This window comes from Pelophylax lessonae (genome assembly GCF_965119305.1).
Source record: "Pelophylax lessonae genome assembly, chromosome: 12".
Taxonomy (NCBI): domain Eukaryota; kingdom Metazoa; phylum Chordata; class Amphibia; order Anura; family Ranidae; genus Pelophylax; species Pelophylax lessonae.
This window is the reverse complement of record NC_138779.1, coordinates 120,003,627-120,022,628: the sequence shown is the minus strand read 5'-3', so window position 1 is coordinate 120,022,628 and position 19,002 is coordinate 120,003,627. Positions and strand designations below refer to the sequence as shown.

Here is a 19,002-nt window from a genome sequence, read left to right as displayed (position 1 = left end):
GAAAAGGGCTTCCCCTGACTGAGCATCGGAGACCGAGGCCCTCAAACCAGAAACTACCTGGTCCGCTCGCTCAGCCGGATCCGATTGTCTAGGAAATCGGAATTCCAGTTCCATTTGGGAAGAATCTCCTTTTGGAGAATCCGCGTATGACACTGAGCCTGCGGAGACTCGGCACAGAAGAGGAGGTCATCCAGGTAGCCCAGGACCGATATGCCCCGCTGCTGCAACAAAGCCAGGACTGGGGCCCAAATGTTGGTGAAGACCCGGAAAGCAGAGGCGAGACCAAAGGGTAACGCCACAAACTGATAATGGTCCGCTCCCAGCGCAAAGCGCAGATACCGCTGGTGTCCTGCGTAAATGGGAACGTGAAGATAGGCACCCTCTATGGGCGCCATTTACATCCAGTGCTGCACTACCCCCAACAGAGCCATTAGGCGATTCGGGGACAGTAGTATATTGGAAGGGAAGGACTGCACCGGTAGAAACGATCGCAACTCGATCTTGTGTTCCGACCGTATGACCTCGTGAACCCATTTGTCTTGAATACTGTAGAGCCACGGGTCCGGTAACCGGCGAAGACACCCCCCCACCCTTGATCTGGGTGGGGGCGCACCTTCAGGCTGAAGCGGTCTTATCCTCAGGTCTGGAAGGACCGGATTTTTGCTTACCAGACCAGGGTCTCTTGAAACCCCCCGGGGGGGCTTTGGAGGACTTTGCCTTATCGCCCGCCCCGGAGGAGCGAAAAAACTTCTTGTGAGCTGTAAAGGAAGGTTCCTGTCTACGACGAGGTTCCTTACCTTTATTAGCCTGTGGTAGAAAGGTGCTCTTGCCCCCAGTGAGATCCTTAATAATCTCATCCAAGGTAGCACCAAACAGGCGATCCCCCTGAAAAGGGAGATCAGTCAAGGCTTTTTTGGAAGCCTGATCCGCCGACCAGCACTTCAACCATAGCATGCGCCGGAGGACCACCGCTGAGATCGACACACGCCCCAGCAATGGAGCAGCGTCCAGTGCGGCGTTACAAACAAACTGTAGCCCCTGCACCATCTGCTCCAGCAAATCCGTCACGGCAGGGGGGAGACTTCTCCCCTCCAGGTCATGGCGTAACCGCTTGGCCCATTCCGTCAACGTCTGCGAAACCAGAGCAATGGTAAACACTGGCCTCAAGGCCGACCCTGCCAGGGAGAATATGGAATGGGACACAGATTCCGCCCTACGATCAACCGGATCCCGAAAAGACGGGGAATCCTCCAACGGGATAACAGTAGCCTTATTTAGTCTGGAAACCGGCGGATCCACTGAAGGTGGCACGGTCCATTCCTTAAGGAGGGACTCTTCAAACGGGCAGCGCCTAGCAATCAATTTGGGCATCCCAGGGGGTCGTTTTGGACAGACCCACTCCTTTTTAATGATATCGTCAAAGCATTTGGGAAAGGGAAACACCTTGCCACCCTGGAGGGCTTGCGAGTGCCAAAGGCAACTTCCGTATGAGCTGCATCCGCAGGTGCAACCTCCAGTTTTAGGGTCTCCCGGACAGACACAATCAGTGCGTCCACCAGTGCCTTGTCTTGCGCTATGGCGGAGGCAGAAAGGTCATCCTCACTATCAGAGGAGACGGGGCGCGAGACAGCAGCCCCAGAGGAGGAAACCCGCAGTAGCAGCGACTGGCTCATGATCAGAATCTGAGGCATCAGACAAGACAGGGGTAGGCGGGGGTCGCTTTTTAGCCCCCCGTCCCTGACAGGCCACCTCCACCCGGGACACAAATGACTCCAGGACCGCCGAAAGCACATCAATGGTGAGCGGAGAATCTGAGGGCCCTGCGGCCACCTCGAGGGGATCAGGTGGGGACACATGTGCAGCAGGGTCCATGGCAACACCAGGGGAACCCGTCAGCAAAATATGAAAATTTAAAAAAAAAAAATTTTTTTTTTTTTTGCAAAATGTCACCCAGTGCTGCAGCGCCCCTCAATGGTCAGACAGCGTGCCTCTAGACCCCCTCAGAGAGAGAGAGAGATACTCCCAAAAGGCTCACCACACGATGCACCAGAGTTCAACAGGACTGCTCTTAGCGTTTGTCTGCATGACAAGTCCTGTGGAGCAATCTTCCCGGGTCTAGGGAGGGGCTTCTCCCCCTCACACGCCCTCAGTAACCCCCACAGCTGCCCAGCTCTGCAAACAAAACGAGCTGGGTGTACCAAGATGGCCGCCCCCATGAGCCACATGAGGGACTCCAAACAAATGGCGGCCCCGCGCGCTGCGGTGGGAAGGGGGGGTCCCCACATTCACTAACAGACGATCGATCGGCAGGTAGGCCCTAGGAAGCCAGGGAGGAAGCCCACCGCACAACAGCCGTCCGCACTCGGGACTCCCCCGCCCCCTTAGCGGCTTGCATGAACGGCTAGCCACCCCACACACACACAAACACCCCCCCATAGGGGGGAAGGGAGGGGGGAGAGGGACACCACAGGGGGAGGGTGCACAGGGGAACAGAGGGGAACCCAGATTAGTGTGGGTCCGACCGTCCCAGGGAGGGGCCCGGGTCCACCCCAGAGTCAGCGATGAGGAGCAGGGGGGAAACATTTACTCACCATACCGGAACAGGCGGGCACCAACTCCTGACAGAACCCCTCTCCACCGAGGTGGGGGGGCTGTCGGCCAATATGGACGCCGCGACTCAGATTCCGACTGGTCGTAGGCGACCTGGCGAGACGTTTAACTCGCGGGGCCAGTCCCCGTCCAGTGGGACTATGTCGCGGCCGACCCAGCGCGGAGCTAGGGCCTGCACGCGCTCGTAGGCCGGCTGGGGTGACCACTGGATCTCAACATCCAGCCCATCGCCCAGATCCAGCATAATTGCTTGAAGATCTCACAGGAACAAACTGGAGAAAAAAAAGCGAACTAAAAAAGATCTAAAAAAGCTTGCCAGGACCAGAGATCCCAGCAAGGAACTTAGGTCCTTACTCCTGACTAGGCAGAAAAAAACTGACATCCTGTAGCAGGGAGAGAGAGGATATACCCCCTGGGACTGCCCATAAGGTGTGGCCAGAACTTTTTTCCTGCCTAGTGTCCTACTCTTGTAGGGGGCAGTATATCCCTACTGATATTAATCAAGAAGTCTGCGTCTGTCAATGAGCGACAGAGAAATAAGACCTAGCGTTAATTTTGGGGATGGCTGCAATATAAGCCCTAGTTAAAGTCGTTCTAAAAACATTTAATCCATTTTGTAAAAAGATTATATAATGTGCAGTGTGTCTCCTTTTGTAACTTTATTGTGGAAAATAGATTATTTACAGCGCGCTGGGCGCTCATATGACCTGAGGTAGATCTCCTCTCCTCGCGGTTTACATCAGTAGCCCCTCACTCTGCAGTGCTGAAAGCGGGGAAGAAGAGCTCCGGTGGGTCATGTGAGCACCCAATGGCACTGTAAATAAGGTATTTTCTACTATAAAGTTACAAAAAGAGACACACTGCACACTCTATACTCTTTTTACAAAACTGATTATATAATTTTATAATGCCTTTAATCAAGGTTTATTTTTGGGTTACTGAATGTCCTAATGCTGACTCCTGAGAAGACAGGGGACGCAGGAACTTTTTAAAAAACATTTTATTGTTTTATTCCAGGTTTTTTAGAACAAAGAGAGGGGTAAATTACACAGTACAAGCACTGTGCTGTCTATCGTGCCATAAAGAATCAGGATTTTTTTTTTTTTTCGTTAGGGTTACAACCAATTTAAGATCGTCATGGTGACATGACTGTTTTTGAATAAATGTACATTTTTGTACATGCCGTAAATAAATAAGACATCCCCTGAAAATAAGCCCTAGTGCGTTTTTTGTAGCCAAAATTAATATAAGACCCGGTCTTATTTTCGGGGAAACATGGTAGTAGAACCGTATGATCACTGTTTCTACACAGGGGAGAATGACAGGCGGCTTGTTTACACTAGCCTTTCTTCCGCTGTCACGGACGATCGTGAGTGAGCGGCGGACGCGGCGCACGCTCGCTCCCCAGAGCCTCACAGGTTCATGACGTACCGGTACGTCACTTTGCCTGTGAGGGGCTGACCGCCGCAGTATATGTACTTGCGGCGGTCAGCAAGTGGTTAAGATCCTACAAACAGTGTAATGTGGTTTTTCCCAACCCTGTAACAAAAAGTTTCGCTGGACAGTAGAAAAATAACAGATCTACAGGCAGGATGAACAGCTAATAAAAATGTTACATGAAACTCATAAAAACAAAAATAATGAAGAGCAGAGGAAGTCTTTAACCTTCCAGTTATACTACCACCTCTACAGGAGGATTTGACACTGGCATACCAAAAAGCGAAGGACCATCCCAAATACCCCTCCGGCTACTAGCACATCTCAGTTAATAGCAAAGCAGTACCGAGAGCATGATTATAAATACAGAGATAGGATCTGTATCCCTCAATAGGCTTCAAGAAAAATATTTCATGGGGAGTACAAAAATCCTATTTTATTCCAGTGAGGGACACAGAAAGACTTTACCCTCCGGAGATCCAAAGCAGTCCAACTGAGTTGTGCACAACACAGCAAGCATGAAAAAAACAATGCAGAACAATGGACAGTCTGCAACTCAAAATGCGGTGTAAAGGATCTTACACTCAAAACTAGAATCAGAGGAGGCCACCTGATAGAACTTAGAGAACATGTGAACAGAAGATCATATAGCAGCATTACAAATATGGGAAAAAAATCCTTTATTCCGAAAAGCCTAAGAAACATTCACCAACCTATTAGAGCTTTCTTTACAGGAAAAGTGGAATCTAATACTTTAAACCCTAAGCTTGGATGCTGGCCTGCCCAAGCCACCTATAGATTATGGAAGAACCAGTGCACCCACTTTGGTGTCCAGCCAGGAGTACAAACCGGGTGCTTCCTGAAAGAAGTAGAGGCTGAGCCATATCCAGGCAATAAATGCAAATTTTCCTTTTGGAACTAGAGCGGGACAGAGGGAATAAAGAACAATGTCACCGTTGAAGTAAAATGGCAGAAACTTTATTAGGAAAGAAGTTCTGGGCCTTAACTTAAGTTTGTCCCTATGCAGAAAGCAAAACGATTCCTTGCAGAGTACAGCCACCAGCTCGGACATTCACCTCGCAGAGATGATGGGTACAAGAAACACTGCCTTATAGAGTAGAGAGGATTCTCTCTAACAGGTTCAAAAGCCAGTTTCAGATCCCACAGAGGGAATGGACAGAGGGGGCTACATGGGGACCCCCAGTATAAAGGTCTTAAAACAAAGAGTGAAAGGCCAACGGTCTCTGAAACAGAATAGAAGGGCAGAAACACTCCCTTTGATAGTGCTTCGAACCAGTCACTGGTCCAGACCTGCTCATAGTTTTTATCCCATCAGGAAACTCTTGGGGTGGAAGACCAATAATAGTCCAATGGCAGACCTTTTAAGAAGCAGACTTCCTAACTTTTAACAATGTAGGAAGCACAAACACAAAGATTCTCCATTCCCTCAGAACCTAGGCTTCAACAGCGACTTTGTCAACGTAAGGCAACAGGGGGCCCAAAAGAACAACCAGAAGAATCATGATGTGGATGCAGCCTGAAGAAATTGTGCGAAAGCTGAGAAGATCCGCAGGCTCTGGGAAAAGGCATGCACACAAGAGCTAAATCAACCTGAAGAGAGGCCCGTGCAGACTCAGTGGGGGCACCCTGGTAATAATAGATACTGTTTAAAAATAAATAGTACTACGTCTATTCCCACCTCTCGCCCACAAACAAGTGTTGCAGCTGGCGCTTCAGAGTCAATCCCCTTAGGGCATGGGTCCCATTATGCCTCTGCCTTTGGGAGTCATGCTTGTAACTGTCAGACTTGCAATGCCTCATGGGACTTGTAGTTCCACATCAGCTGGAGGGCGACTGGTTAAGCACCCATGCCTTAGGCCCCCCCCCCCAAAAAAAGCATTCAAGCATGCATCAAGCTCCTGCAAATAAAAAGGCAAAGCCCTGAGTTACCTCAGTTTGTAACACTTTATATTTCTATTATTGCTTTTTACTCTATTTTGCATATAGTTCTATATATTAAGATAGATAACTGCAAGGTAAATGGTCACTGGCTATTCCAATTTTAATAAAGCAAAGAAGTCGTTTATCTCCTCTAAACAATTCACCAGAGATGTCCTCTACAAACTGTGACATGTAAGGTTAAATTAAATATTTCCATGTGATTTTCATAATAATAACACCTGAATATAAGACTTTATAAAGGTAAAGTGAGCACTATTTGCTCCAATTCTATTGCTTAAACCTTTAGACCTGAAATTACATGGCTGTACATCATAAGCAGAAAAAACTATTGTTTTGAATGTAAAAATATGTAAATAGTAATACAGTTCATTCACTTTGTACTCAATACCTACAGCATTACCAGTCATCTTGGCAATCTCTTTCAGCTTGTTAAAGACACCCGAAACAGTAAGTTTTGGTGGTGTGAACATGGTGCGCTGGTTACTGCGGCTGCTTTCCGCAACAAGTCCAAGATCCCCCTTCTCTTGTGCCTCAGCTTTAATTTTGTCTAACTGACGTCCTGCCAAAAAACAGAGAAGACAAGTATAGAAGTCACCATCATTTAAAAGGAAAAAAAAAAAAAGGAATCACAGAGAACCCGACAGGGTATAAATATGAGAGCTGCTATTAATGACTTGTTTTTAAGGGGATGGTCATTGGTAACCCTGTATTCAGCCATGAACCAAAACAAGTATGTTCAAATAAACTAGCTCACATGCTACATAGATGTTCTATATCACGGATTCACTAGATCAGTGGTTCTTAACCTGGGTTCGATCGAACCCCAGGGGTTCGGTGAGTCAGTCTCGTGGGTTCGGCGGAGGTCATTTCTGAACTGTTCTCTGAAAGACAACAGCAGAAGTCACACTGATTTGAAGTAAATATTCATTATGTTTTTGTGTGAAAATCAGGTTTTAATGGTTTTGTTCTTTGTTCTTAATGGTTTTGTTCATTTTGTGCACCCATGTATAAATATATACCTATGTTTTGAATTTGAAAAAATCATATTTTATTTTTCCAATTAAGAAGGGTTCGGTGAATGTGCATATGAAACTGGTGGGGTGCAGTACCTCCAACAAGGTTAAGAACCACTGCACTAGATAGTAAAGTTAGCTTAAGGCTCATTTTAAAGCTTCAAATTAGGTTACGGAAAAAGCAGCCCTTGAAAGGTGAAAGATGGACCACAGCCTCAGCAGCACTGCATTTATTATGCTGCATTTGTACATAGACTCTACTGGCGGTAGAGATGAATTGTTGTAGTTTTAGTAAGCTGCTTGTAGTTAATGTTGAGCTTAGCAAATAAGTAAAGATATTAATTACTTTAAAATCAAACTCCACCTTTCTTTTACTTTAAATAGTTTGTTTGGGCCTTCGGCCCTTTACTAATTGTGGTGGCCGTGGTCAGCACTGTATAAACTAAGTAGCATTATCTACCTACAGTATACACAGTGCTGTGTTCCTGCAGTGGTACGGTAACTTCCTGTCTGCTCATGGAACAAAATCGAGTCGGGCTCAGCTTTGTCTAGAGATATTGAAGGTTTCTTCCTCTGATTGAGGTGGAGATCCGAGGGGATGACTTCACATTCACTTTCTGTGAATAGCCGAGAAGCATTCAGCCCCACTTGATTTTGTTCTGCCAGCAGACAGGAATTCCCGTACCGATGCCGCAATGTGGCGCTATATACTGTATGTGTTAGATGCTACAAACAGTTTTATACAGTGATACAGCAATTAGTAAAGGCAATGGTGTGTTTGAGCCAGCCTGGACCAAACAAACTAAAGTGACTTAGACTTGGCTGTATAACTGTAGTTCTATCTACTGCCAACTCCCCAATGTAGTACTGTATAGTAGACTGTATACTGTATAGTAGAATACAGCACTGAGAAATTCAAGGATTATATACACATACAGAGAAAATCTACAGGGTCTTGCCCTGGTTTAAGTTTAAAAAGTAAAAAAAACAAGGTGATTTAGGTTATAGAGTTGTATTTTTACCAAGTACATCTAACTGGGGTTCTTATTAAAGATACAATTCAGTCAAATATGAAAATCTGTTTTTTAAAGCTGAGGAAACTACAAGTCGCAAAGTGGCCCAAGCGGAGTTTCACAATATTTAAATTTGTACTAAACCCCAACAATGAATGCCATTTATTTGCTAATTTTTGGTCTGTTAAATATATCATTGAAGGTTTTGTAACATCTGTTTAATAAGTGGGAAAAAAAAAAAAAAACACATGTAGATTATGCCAAAATCTAGTGCTGTCTCTTGCAGTCTGCCGCTGCACTACTATCTTATAGGATTGTTTCTAGTTCTCTCTACAGAACACCCTGAACCCTCCAAATTATGTACAGTGGGGAAAATAATTATTTGATCCAATGCAGATTTTGTAAGTTTGTCCACTTACAAAGAAATTAAGGGTCTATAATTTTTATCATAGGTGTATTTTAAATGATAGAGACAGAATATCAACCAAAAAGCCAGAAAACAAAAACACATAAAAACAAATGCTATAAATTAATTTGCAGATCAGTGAGTAAAATAAGTATTTGATCCCCAAGAAAAACATGACTTAGTACTTGGTGGAGAAATCCTTGTTGGCAAACACAGAGATAAGACATTTCTTGTAGTTAGTGACCAGGTTTGCACACATCTCAGGAGGGATTTTGGTCCACTGTTATACACAGATCTCTAAATTTTTAAAGGGATTGTAAAGGCAGATGTTTTTTTTTTTTTTTTATCTTAATGCATTCTATGCATTAAGATGATAAAAACTGCTGTGTACAGCAGCCCCCTCTCATACTTACCTGAGCCCATCTTTATCCAGCGATGTTGCAGGAATGTCTCAGCTGCCCCCTAGGACTCCCCTCCTCATTGGCTGAGACAGCAGAGTGGCGCAATTGGCTCCTGCTGTCAAAGCCAGGCAGCCAATCGGAAGAGAAAGAGGGCGGGGTTGGGTCGCAGCTACATGTCTGAATGAACACAGGGAGCTGTGACTCAGCTCGGGTGCCCCCATAGCAAGCTGCTTGCGGTGGGGGCACTCAACAGGAGGGAGGGGCCAGGATCACAGAAGAGGGACCTGAGAAGAGGAGGATTCAGGCCACATTGTGCAAAACCATTACACAGAGCAGGGCAGCATAACATGTTTGTTATTTAAAAAAAAAAAAAAAACAACAACAAGGAGACTTTACAATTGCTTTAAGGTTTCCTGGCTGTCTCTTGGCAACTTAAAGTTTCAGCTTCCTCCATAAATTTTCTATAGGATTAAGGTCTGGAGACTTGCCAGGTCACTCCATGACCTTAATGTGCTTCTTTTTCAACCATTCCTTTGTTGCCTTGGCAGGATGTTTTGAGTCATTGTCATACTGGAAGACCCATCCATGACTCATCTTCAGTGTTCTAGCAGACAGAAGAAGGTTTCTCATCCAATATTTTACAATACATGGCCCTGTCCATTAGCCCCTCAATTCGGCAAAGTCGGACTGTACCTTTATCAGAGAAACAGCCACAAAGCATTATGTTTCCACCTCCATGCTGGACAGTAGGTATGGTGTTCTTAGGGTCATAGTCTGCACTGTTCTTCCTCCAGACATTGAGTTAAAGAGGTAGTATACTCCGCTTTTTAACTTTTACCTACAGGTAAGCCTATAATAAGGCTTACCTGTAGGTAAAATTTTTATCTCCTAAACCTACACGGTTTAGGAGATATTCACCCTGCATGCAGCCTCTGACTCCAGCGGCACATGGACTCTGAAGGTCGGGTGGACCTTCAGAGCTCCTTGCCGGAAAGCGAACTCCCAGGCGCATGCGCGGGAGTGATGTCATTGTGGCTCCGGCCAATCTCCGCGCCAGAGCCGCCAAACCCATAAGAGATGTCGAGGGAACATGACAGCTCCCTGACCGGTGTCCGGGTGACCGTGTCGGGGCTTTGTTCTAAGGTAAGTATTTCATAATGTGCTATTATGCGATGCATACTAGCACATTATGCCATTGTCTTGCAGGGTTTTTTTTTTTTTTTTTTCCTGTAAGGGGATACTACAACTTTAATGCCAAAGAGCTACATTTTGGTCTCATCTGACCACAGCAATTTCCTTCAATTGTTCTCTGAATCATTTAGAGGTTTATTTGCGAGATGGTACATGTGCCTTCTTGAGAAGGGGGACTCACCGTACTTGGAGGAAGAAAACATGCTAACTATGACCCTAAGAACACCTTCCCTACGGTCAAACACAGAGGTGTAAACATGATTTGGGGCTGTTTCTCTGCTAAAGGTACAGTCTGACTTTGCCGCATTGAGGGGGCCAATGTACGGGGTCATGTATTGTAAAATCTTTGATGAGAACCTTCTTCATTCAGCCAGAAGAACACTGAAGATGGGTTGTGGATGTGTCTTCCAGCATTACAATGACCCAAAACATGCTGCCAAGCCAACAAAGGAGTGGCTCAAGAAGAAGCACATTAAAGGTCATGGAGTGGCCTAGTCAGCCTCCAGACCTTAATCCTATAGAAAATGTATAGAGGGAGCTGAAGCTTGGAGTTGCCAAGCGACAGCCAAGAAACCTTAAGGATTTAGAGAAGATCTGCAAAAAAGAGTGGAACAAAATCCCCCCTGAGATGTGTTCAAACCTGGTTACAAAAAATGTCTTACTTCTGTGCCTGCCAACAAGGGTTTCTCCACCAAGTACTAAATCAAGTTTTGCTTGGGAATCAAATACCTATTTTATTCACTGAACTGCAACTCCATTTACATTTTTCATCATCATGTGTTTTTCCTGGATTTTTGGTTGATATTCAGTCTCTATCATTTAAAATACACCTATGATAACAATTATAGACCCTTCATTTCTTTTTAAGTGGGCAAACTTACTAAATCTGCAGGGGATCAAATAATTACTTCCCCCATTGTAAATGAGGAGAGGTAATGATGTTCTGTAGTCCTTGCACTTTTAGTCCTGGTGTGACAATGTTATTCCTCCAAAGATATGTTGAAAGTTGTTACTAGTGGCATCACTATGTGAAAATAAAGAAAAAGCTTAAGCATTGAAAATGAATAAAGCCACCACATCTAAAGAGCAAAACAATAAAATTTTATTCTTGGGTTTAGATATCCTTTAAACATAGAAATAACTCAAAATATGAACTCACTGAATATAAATTATATATATATATCCAGCACTAAATGTATACTCCTTTTTGTTTAAATAGCATGGTGTGTTCTTATGTTACAGTAAATGTGATGTACGCTCTTCAAAAAGAAGTTCATTTAAAAATCAAGTATTAAAAGAAATTAAAATTGTATTGAAATATAGTCATACCAGTCGCTTGTGCAACTGCTTTCATCAATATAGTTTCTCCAATACCAAGTTCAAGCCCTTCATAAGCAGGACCCAAGTGGTTCAAACATAGGTAGATGCAAGGCAGAAGGTCTCCCGGCGACAGACAGATAACAGAACGCAGCAAATTACTAAGCGTCTCTATGTTCTTTAGGCTAAAATAGCAGAGAAGTAGTATATTAAAACAAACACTTGAGGGAAAAAAATACATTAAAAAAACATGCATACTAGTAGAATTTACAGCTGTGAAAAAGAAAAACCGTACTGCAATTTATATCAAGCTTAGCGTTTTCAGTCTTTGCCCGATTTGTTTAGCTGGAAAGAGTTTTTACCTGCTTGCCCACTTTCACCCCCCTTCCTGCCCAGGCCAATTTTCAGCTTTTAACGCTGCCACACTGTGAGTGACAATTGCGTGGTCATGCAACAGTGTACCCATATGACATTTTTATCATTGTTTTGAGACAGATAGAGCTTTCTTTTGGTGATATTTAATTGCCACTGGGTTTTTTATTCATTGCTAAAAAAGAAAAAAAAAGAAAGTTTTCCCTAGTTGTCGGCTATAAAATTTTGTAAATAAGTAATTTTTTTCCTTTACTGATGCACGCTGAGATTGCGCTGATAGGCACTGATGAGGCGCCACTGGTGAGCACTGTTGGGGCTGCACTAATATTCAAGACACTGATGATCAGTGCCCCAGATTATCAGTGTAGATGTTCCCTGTGTAGATCTACTGTCATATGACGCCCTCCCAGCAAATCGAGACCGCGTTGTAGCCGTCATTCGGCTATAGGGTGGTTGTAAAGGGGTTAATGAAGTTGCTGCATCAGTTTGGATGCACTAATATTCAAGACACTGATGATCAGTGCCCCAGATTATCAGTGTAGATGTTCCCTGTGTAGATCTACTGTCATATGACGCCCTCCCAGCAAATCGAGACCGCGTTGTAGCCGTCATTCGGCTATAGGGTGGTTGTAAAGGGGTTAATGAAGTTGCTGCATCAGTTTGTTTACCCCAAAAGAGACTAAACATTACTACTTGGGTAAAGGGCTGTTTGTATGCTTTAGAAAACCAAAAAACATTCTTTAAGAGGAGGATATTTCAGATCTATCAAATTCCTGTAAAGTAGCCTAAGGATGATTACGAAGGCCAGACAACTTGTTCGCTTTAAACAGATTTTAAAATAAAAGGCAAAACCACTTCAAAAATAAAGGATTATGTAAATAACAGCAAAAAGAAAGCAAAAGAAAGCAAATGCCTCCAAACTACAGGCTTTTGGACGACTAAAAATGTAAGAAAATCATAAAACACACTCTTGCTCTAAAATCTGGAACCCAGACTACACAGCATCAGGGGCACTGTAATTGGCCACTAAGGAGTTCTCAATGGTGCATTGAAGGTGAAGAGAGATGGGTAGATGGGGAAAGGAATTCAAGGCATCTACCTGGACAAAATGTAGAGACTACCTTTAGTAAAAGCCACAAGCCATTTAAAAGGGAAAAAAAAAAAATCAGAAGATCGGAAGATGCATGCAAATTTTAAATGCATACATACACCATTTAGTCATTTAAAGAATAGGTCAAGTCAAACCATTAAGAAAAAGAAATCAGCATAAGGGACAGTCCCTTACTGTCAGTGCAAAGTGTCCCTTTTGCTGATGGCTGTTTTTTTTTTTTTTTTTTAAATCCAAAGTCCGCTGAATTTCCCCACCCCCACAGCGGTAATCTGCTGTGACAGGAACTCTATGCCTGCCCTGTCCACCCCTTCTTCATACTATAGCATTCATGAATGAAAAGCTGTCTACGAATGGAGGTGGTTGGTGGACCCTTCAACCATTCTCAGTCATAGATAGCTTTTCTTCATCCTATAACACAGCGTCTATGAATGGAGGAAGGGGTCAGGAAGGGCAGGCATAGCTATTGATGAGTGCTTGTCACAGGTCTCTCTGCTCTAGTAACCCCCACAGCACCAAAATACTACCGCTGCTGGGGGAGGCGTTCAGAGGACTTCCGGTTTCAACCAAGGCAACAGCTGTCAGCACAAGGGACTTTTCACATTGATATTAAGTACTGTCCCTTTTGAGGTTTAAAAAAAAAGAATGTTCCAATAAACAGACTTTATTGCAATGTTAAGCTTAACAAGAGGGCCAAACAACTCCTAACATGACATGTTTGCATTCAACTTCAGTTTAGTGTTTCAGCTTTCAATGAAGGTAGCCTCTGCTTGTGCATTTTTTGACTGTGTGCATAGCATGAATTTCCCAGATTTATTTTAAACTGAAATGTTGTTGTGCATGCAAGCTTGCAGCCCTTGAGCTACATGTATCAGTACATGGTTTAGATTTGAAAACATTAGAAGTCTTCCATAAATGCATTACCGAGCAGATTCATCTTCTATCAGTTCAAATGTGCGTGCAACTGCCAAGTAAGGAACCCTAAATAAGTCATGAAAAAAAAAAAAAAAAAAAAAATCACAAAAAAATACAAAATCACAGAAAAGTCACAAAAAAAAAACAAATCACAAAAATATAAATAAAAGTGTTTGTAAAATATTTTGTTTTCTTTTGAAATAAAGATGTAATACTTACCGGCTGTGTGCAATTACACAGGTGCTCCTGGCACCTCCTATTCTCCGTGTGCCACCATAGCAAGCAGCCTCCTTTAGTGGCACACCTACGGGCACAGCGCTGGATCGAGATTGAGCTCAGGTAAGCATAAGGGGGGTGAGGGGGCAATACACATACTGAAACATTTTTTACCTTAATGCAGAGAATGCATTAAGGTAAAAAAATGTAGGGCTTTAGAACCACTTTAACACACCTAAACCTATTATTTACGTCTACACGCACAAGCTAATTATTACAAGTAGAGCAGTACCTGCGTTTTATAAATAAATCACAGGGACTGGATGGCTTGCACCCGAGGGTTCTTAAAGAGCTCAGCCAGGTGATTGCCAGATCATTATTTTTGATCTTTAAGGATAGTCTACAGACGGGTATGGTGCCAGCTGACTGGAAAAAAAGCCATATATCCTGGGTAACTATAGGCCGGTCAGCCTAACATCAGTACCACATACAAGACTTTAGTAATGAAAATGGTATTATTAGTAGTAATCGGCATGGATTCATGAAAAATCGTTCTTGCCAAACCAAACTATTAACCTTCTACGATGAAGTGAGCTGCCACCTAGATAAAGGTAAGCCTGTGGATGTGGTGTATCTGGACTTTGCAAAGGCTTTTGACACCGTTCCCCCACAAACGCTTACTGTACAAACTAAGGAATGTAGGTATGGACCATAGGGTGAGTACCTGGATAAAGAACTGGCTCCAGGGGAGAGTCCAGTGGGTGGTGATAAATGGGGAGTACTCGGATTGGGCAGGTGTGGAAAGTGGGGTCCCCCAAGGTTCTGTCCTGGGACCAATCCTGTTTAATTTATTCATAAATGATCTAGGAGGAGGGGATATCTAGCACAATCTCGGTATTTGCAGATGATACTAAACTAAGCATGCCAATATCTTCTATGTAGGATGTGGAAACCTTACAAGCGGACCTGAACAAAATAATGGGGTGGGAAACTACATGGCAGATGAGGTTTAATGTTGAAAAATGTAAAGTAATGCACTTGGGCATCAGAAACATGAAAGCAAGCTACTCACTAGGGGGGAAACCTCTGGGTGAATCTAGAGAAGGGCAACAAAAATAATTAGGGGAATGGAGGGCATCGGCTATGAGGAAAGACTACAAGCACTGAACATATTCTCTCTGGAGAAGAGACGATTGAGGGGGGATATGATATCAATGTAAAAATACTGTACTGGTGATGACCCTAGCATAAGGAACAAACTTTTTAGGGAAAGGGAATAAGACACGTGGTCACTCAATAAAATTAGAGAAAAAACGGTTTAACTTTTAACCTTAAAATACGTAAGGGGTTCTTCACTGTCAGAGCAGTAAGGATGTGGAAGTCTCTTCCACAAGCAGTGGTATCAGCAGGGAGCATCGATAGTTTCAAAAAACTGTTAGATGGGCACCTTAAAGACCACAACATACAGGGGTATACAATGTACGGTTAACAGCAAACACACACACATCATAGGTTGAACTGGATTGACTGATGTCTTTTTTCACTATGTAACTATGTATTTGTCTCTAGCTTTATTTAAAGTCCTAATAAATCCCTTGCTTCAGCAATTAAGTTCCACCTCCACCATATAACATTCAAATATCACATGCCAGAGCCAAAGCATTTCACAACCTATTGACAGGAGTGGGATCTAGCGCAGGGAAGGGCAGGATTCATCATGGATTAGAGAGATGTTGAGGCCCATGCTACAGGAGCTTTTAGCAAGATGCAGAATGGTTCTTTTTTAGTGGTATACTTTTCACTGTATGGCCCAAGTCAACTGCCTGTGCCTGCATTTTGACAGATTGCTTTAATAAAGATAAGAGAAACCGATAATTGTGTGTACCACTGCAGTAAGGGCCAGCAACTAGATCACAAACTTAACGGGGACCATTCTTTCCAAGGAACTGTTAAAGTTCTAAGACTCTAGAACGTATGGGATTCCCTGGTGTGTCACTAGATTAATGCATTATCGCCACAAAATGTTTTTTTTTACAATATTGGAAAATTTCAGCAAGGTTACTTTTGCTGGCAAGGTTGAGAGGTCTAAGCGTGGAGACACAAAAGTTGTCATGAAAAGTAAATGCATGGGCATAATACTGAAAATACTTACGTCTGGCCATTAGTCCAGCAGGCATCGTTTACTGGATGATAACCACTTTTTGATGGATTGTAATCCGCCTGTTTGTCGGAATCATCTTGCTTGCTGCCTCCAAAGAAACTAAAATTTGATAAAATGCATGAGAAACCGAATACAATAATCTTTATATGATTAAATAAACCACATACATGTGGTCAAATGTCGAAAAGTCAAGTGAAAATGCCTCAGGTCTATTACAAAAGCTAGTTTAAGGGCATACCGCCTATGGACATCTACCAAGGGATTTAGTTACCTCTGGTTACAAAAATGATTTAAAAAAATGATTTAAAGAATCTCTCCACTGAGCATGATCAGACATTCAGTGCATGTCCGCTAAATACTGATCTACTTTCCCCCGCCTTACAGAAAATTGGACTCTCCTTAACCGCACAGTGCCATTAAAGTACAGACTCTGTACTACCATCTTTAAAATGTTGTGGCTGCGCAGTAACAGTACTTTGGTACATATGGCACATTTACAGCTAAATAATTACCAGTAGCCATTATGGAACAGAACCAGAGGGCTATCAATAAACCTTAATATTGCAGATGGTAGAAGTTCAGTGGTTAAAAATTTCAAGCACAGCACTGTAGTAATTACAAATCAAGAGTCTATATCAGTACATTTTTTGATACCGATACATTTTAACCACTTGCTGACTGCCACATAGCACTTTTACTGCTACAGGGTGGCAGCTGTGCGCAGGATCACATATATACGTGATTATGCACTTCCACCAGCAGGCGGCATTTGCGTGCTGCTTCTACTGTGATTAATCACAGCAGATTTTGACCTGCGGGTGCAAGGCACTCAATGTCCGCAGGCACCCACCGATCGTCGGGCAGAGACTCAGAACAATGCTCTGCCTTTGTAAACAAATCAGCGCTCCATTCTGACAGAGGGGACGGGATATATTCTGCGTTCCTGCAAAACAGGGACTTAAATTTAACTTTTCCCCTAGTAAAAGCAGAACACATAGTAAACACAAACACTGGCTAGGCAACCATTTAATCCTTTGATCGCCCTAGATGTTTAACCCCTCCCCAGCCAGTGTCAATATTGGTGTCAGTGCCTATTTTTAGCACTGACCACTGTTTTAGTGTCACTGGATCCCAGAAAGTGTCAAAAGTGTCAGTGTCCGATTTTCCGCCGCAATATCACAGTCCTGTCTCTGATCACTACCATTACTAGTATAAAAAACAAAAATCCAGTATACATCCTATAGCTTTTGGCAATGATATAACGTTTGCATAAATCAATCAATATATGCTTATTGGGATTTTTGATTTTGTGATTTTATTTTTTTTTTCCTGAGTGTGTTATAGCAGAAAGTAAAAAATATTGGTTATTTTTCCCCAATATGGTCGGTCTTTTTTTTGTTTTTAGCACAAAAAGGAAAAAAAAAAAAACCGCAGGGGTGATCAAACACCACCAAAAGCTCTTTCCTGACAGACTCCATGTCAGCATACGTATCGGGTTTGGCCCCGCCTCCAAACCTACCCATAGGACCTCACTCCCATAAATCTTTGCTCCTGTTCAGCACACTTGTTCTTTTTTTGTCCTCCAAAGGATTACCTGATATCCTACCTGAAGATGGATTCCGGGTGATGGATGGCTCTACCAGTCGGGTATTGAGCTCTCCAATAAGCCCCAGCTGCTGCGGGGTATGGAGTAGGGGCGAAGATGTATGCAGCCTTGGCCAAAAAGCCCAGCTGCTGCGGGTGGCCGGTACCCTAGAATGTGATAAATCCGGTGTGTGCATCCATCCCTGGTGATCTGCGGTTTGTGAGTACAAAGTCCTCCATGGCAGCTATTTGTGTATAATATTGCTCATTTATCGCCTTTTTTGTCTTACCTGTTTTTTTCCTGCTTTCCCTGGTGGCTAGTGCTCCGGGGCCGGTCAGCGATTCACTTCCTGACCGGCCGCAGGTGCGGTGCGCTACTGCGCATGTGCGGCGCCTCGGGAACGAGGCTTGGCTCTCGCGCATGCGCAGTAGGAGCACGGCGCATGCGCAGTAAGCCGGCGTTGGTGGGATCGCTGATGACGTCACCGGGCGCCATATTTAAACCCCAGAACTGTCAGCAGTGTTGTGTTTATACACACTGCTGATACTGGGTGTATTTTACACTGCAACCAATCGGTCTTGGACTCTTGCTGATTCGCTGCCGCTCTGCCTGCTAACCTCTGGTTCCTGGTGAGTAACTGGCCCCAGTTTGGGAGCGCCCCCCTCTCTTTTTGCTTCATGGTTTCTGACATTGCTGTCCGGCTCATCCCTGTAGGTCAGCATCAGAATGGAAGCTACTTTGCCCTCTGGTGGTCAGCCCGCCCCTAACAGGTATTGGGGGCTTCTTGGTGGGGGTGTGGGTTATAGGGGGTGGGGGTTGGAACTCAAGTGTTCCTAGCTTCCTGTCTTTTTTCTTTGTTTCTTTTGTTTTCAGCCCTCCTCATTCAGAGACTAGGCACTCTTCTCAAAGAAGTGAAAGGCGTTCGAGTTCTCGCCACTGGCACTCTACAGGGAAATCCCGTTCGGGCTCCCATCATCGTAAAGCGTCCACTTCAGCCAGCCACGCACGGAGACCTGACAAAGCAGGTTGCAGGGGCTGTGGCGCTAGTGTCCCGGAAAGGAAGTTCTTCTGTGATGGATGTTTCTCCCAGGCTGCGGGAGAAAGGGATACTTCCGATCAACGCATTTAGGCTTTGGTCAAGAGAGTAGTGAAGACTCTTTGGCCGAGATGGGTGTCAGTCGTTCTCAAGACACTGCAACGGCTTCCCCAAGCCCTTCTTCCTGCCTGGGTTTCGAATATGCTTTGGTGCCTTTCCTGGTTAAAGCGGTCAGAGAGACCTTAAACTGGGAGGAGTC

The 19,002-nt window shown here is 44.0% G+C and overlaps 1 protein-coding gene across 1 annotated transcript in view; it reads right to left on the bottom strand.

The window, feature by feature from the left end:
• Positions 1 to 19,002, bottom strand: part of LIG1 (DNA ligase 1) — a 166,010-nt gene that overhangs the window by 69,944 nt on the left and 77,064 nt on the right. The window contains exons 11-14 of the mRNA XM_082273878.1: positions 16,114 to 16,221; positions 13,755 to 13,811; positions 11,363 to 11,535; positions 6,402 to 6,568 (exon numbers count right to left, since the gene is read on the bottom strand). Of these exons, the coding sequence (XP_082130004.1) occupies positions 6,402 to 6,568; positions 11,363 to 11,535; positions 13,755 to 13,811; positions 16,114 to 16,221 (505 nt within the window). The remainder of the gene's footprint in view (positions 1 to 6,401; positions 6,569 to 11,362; positions 11,536 to 13,754; positions 13,812 to 16,113; positions 16,222 to 19,002) is intronic.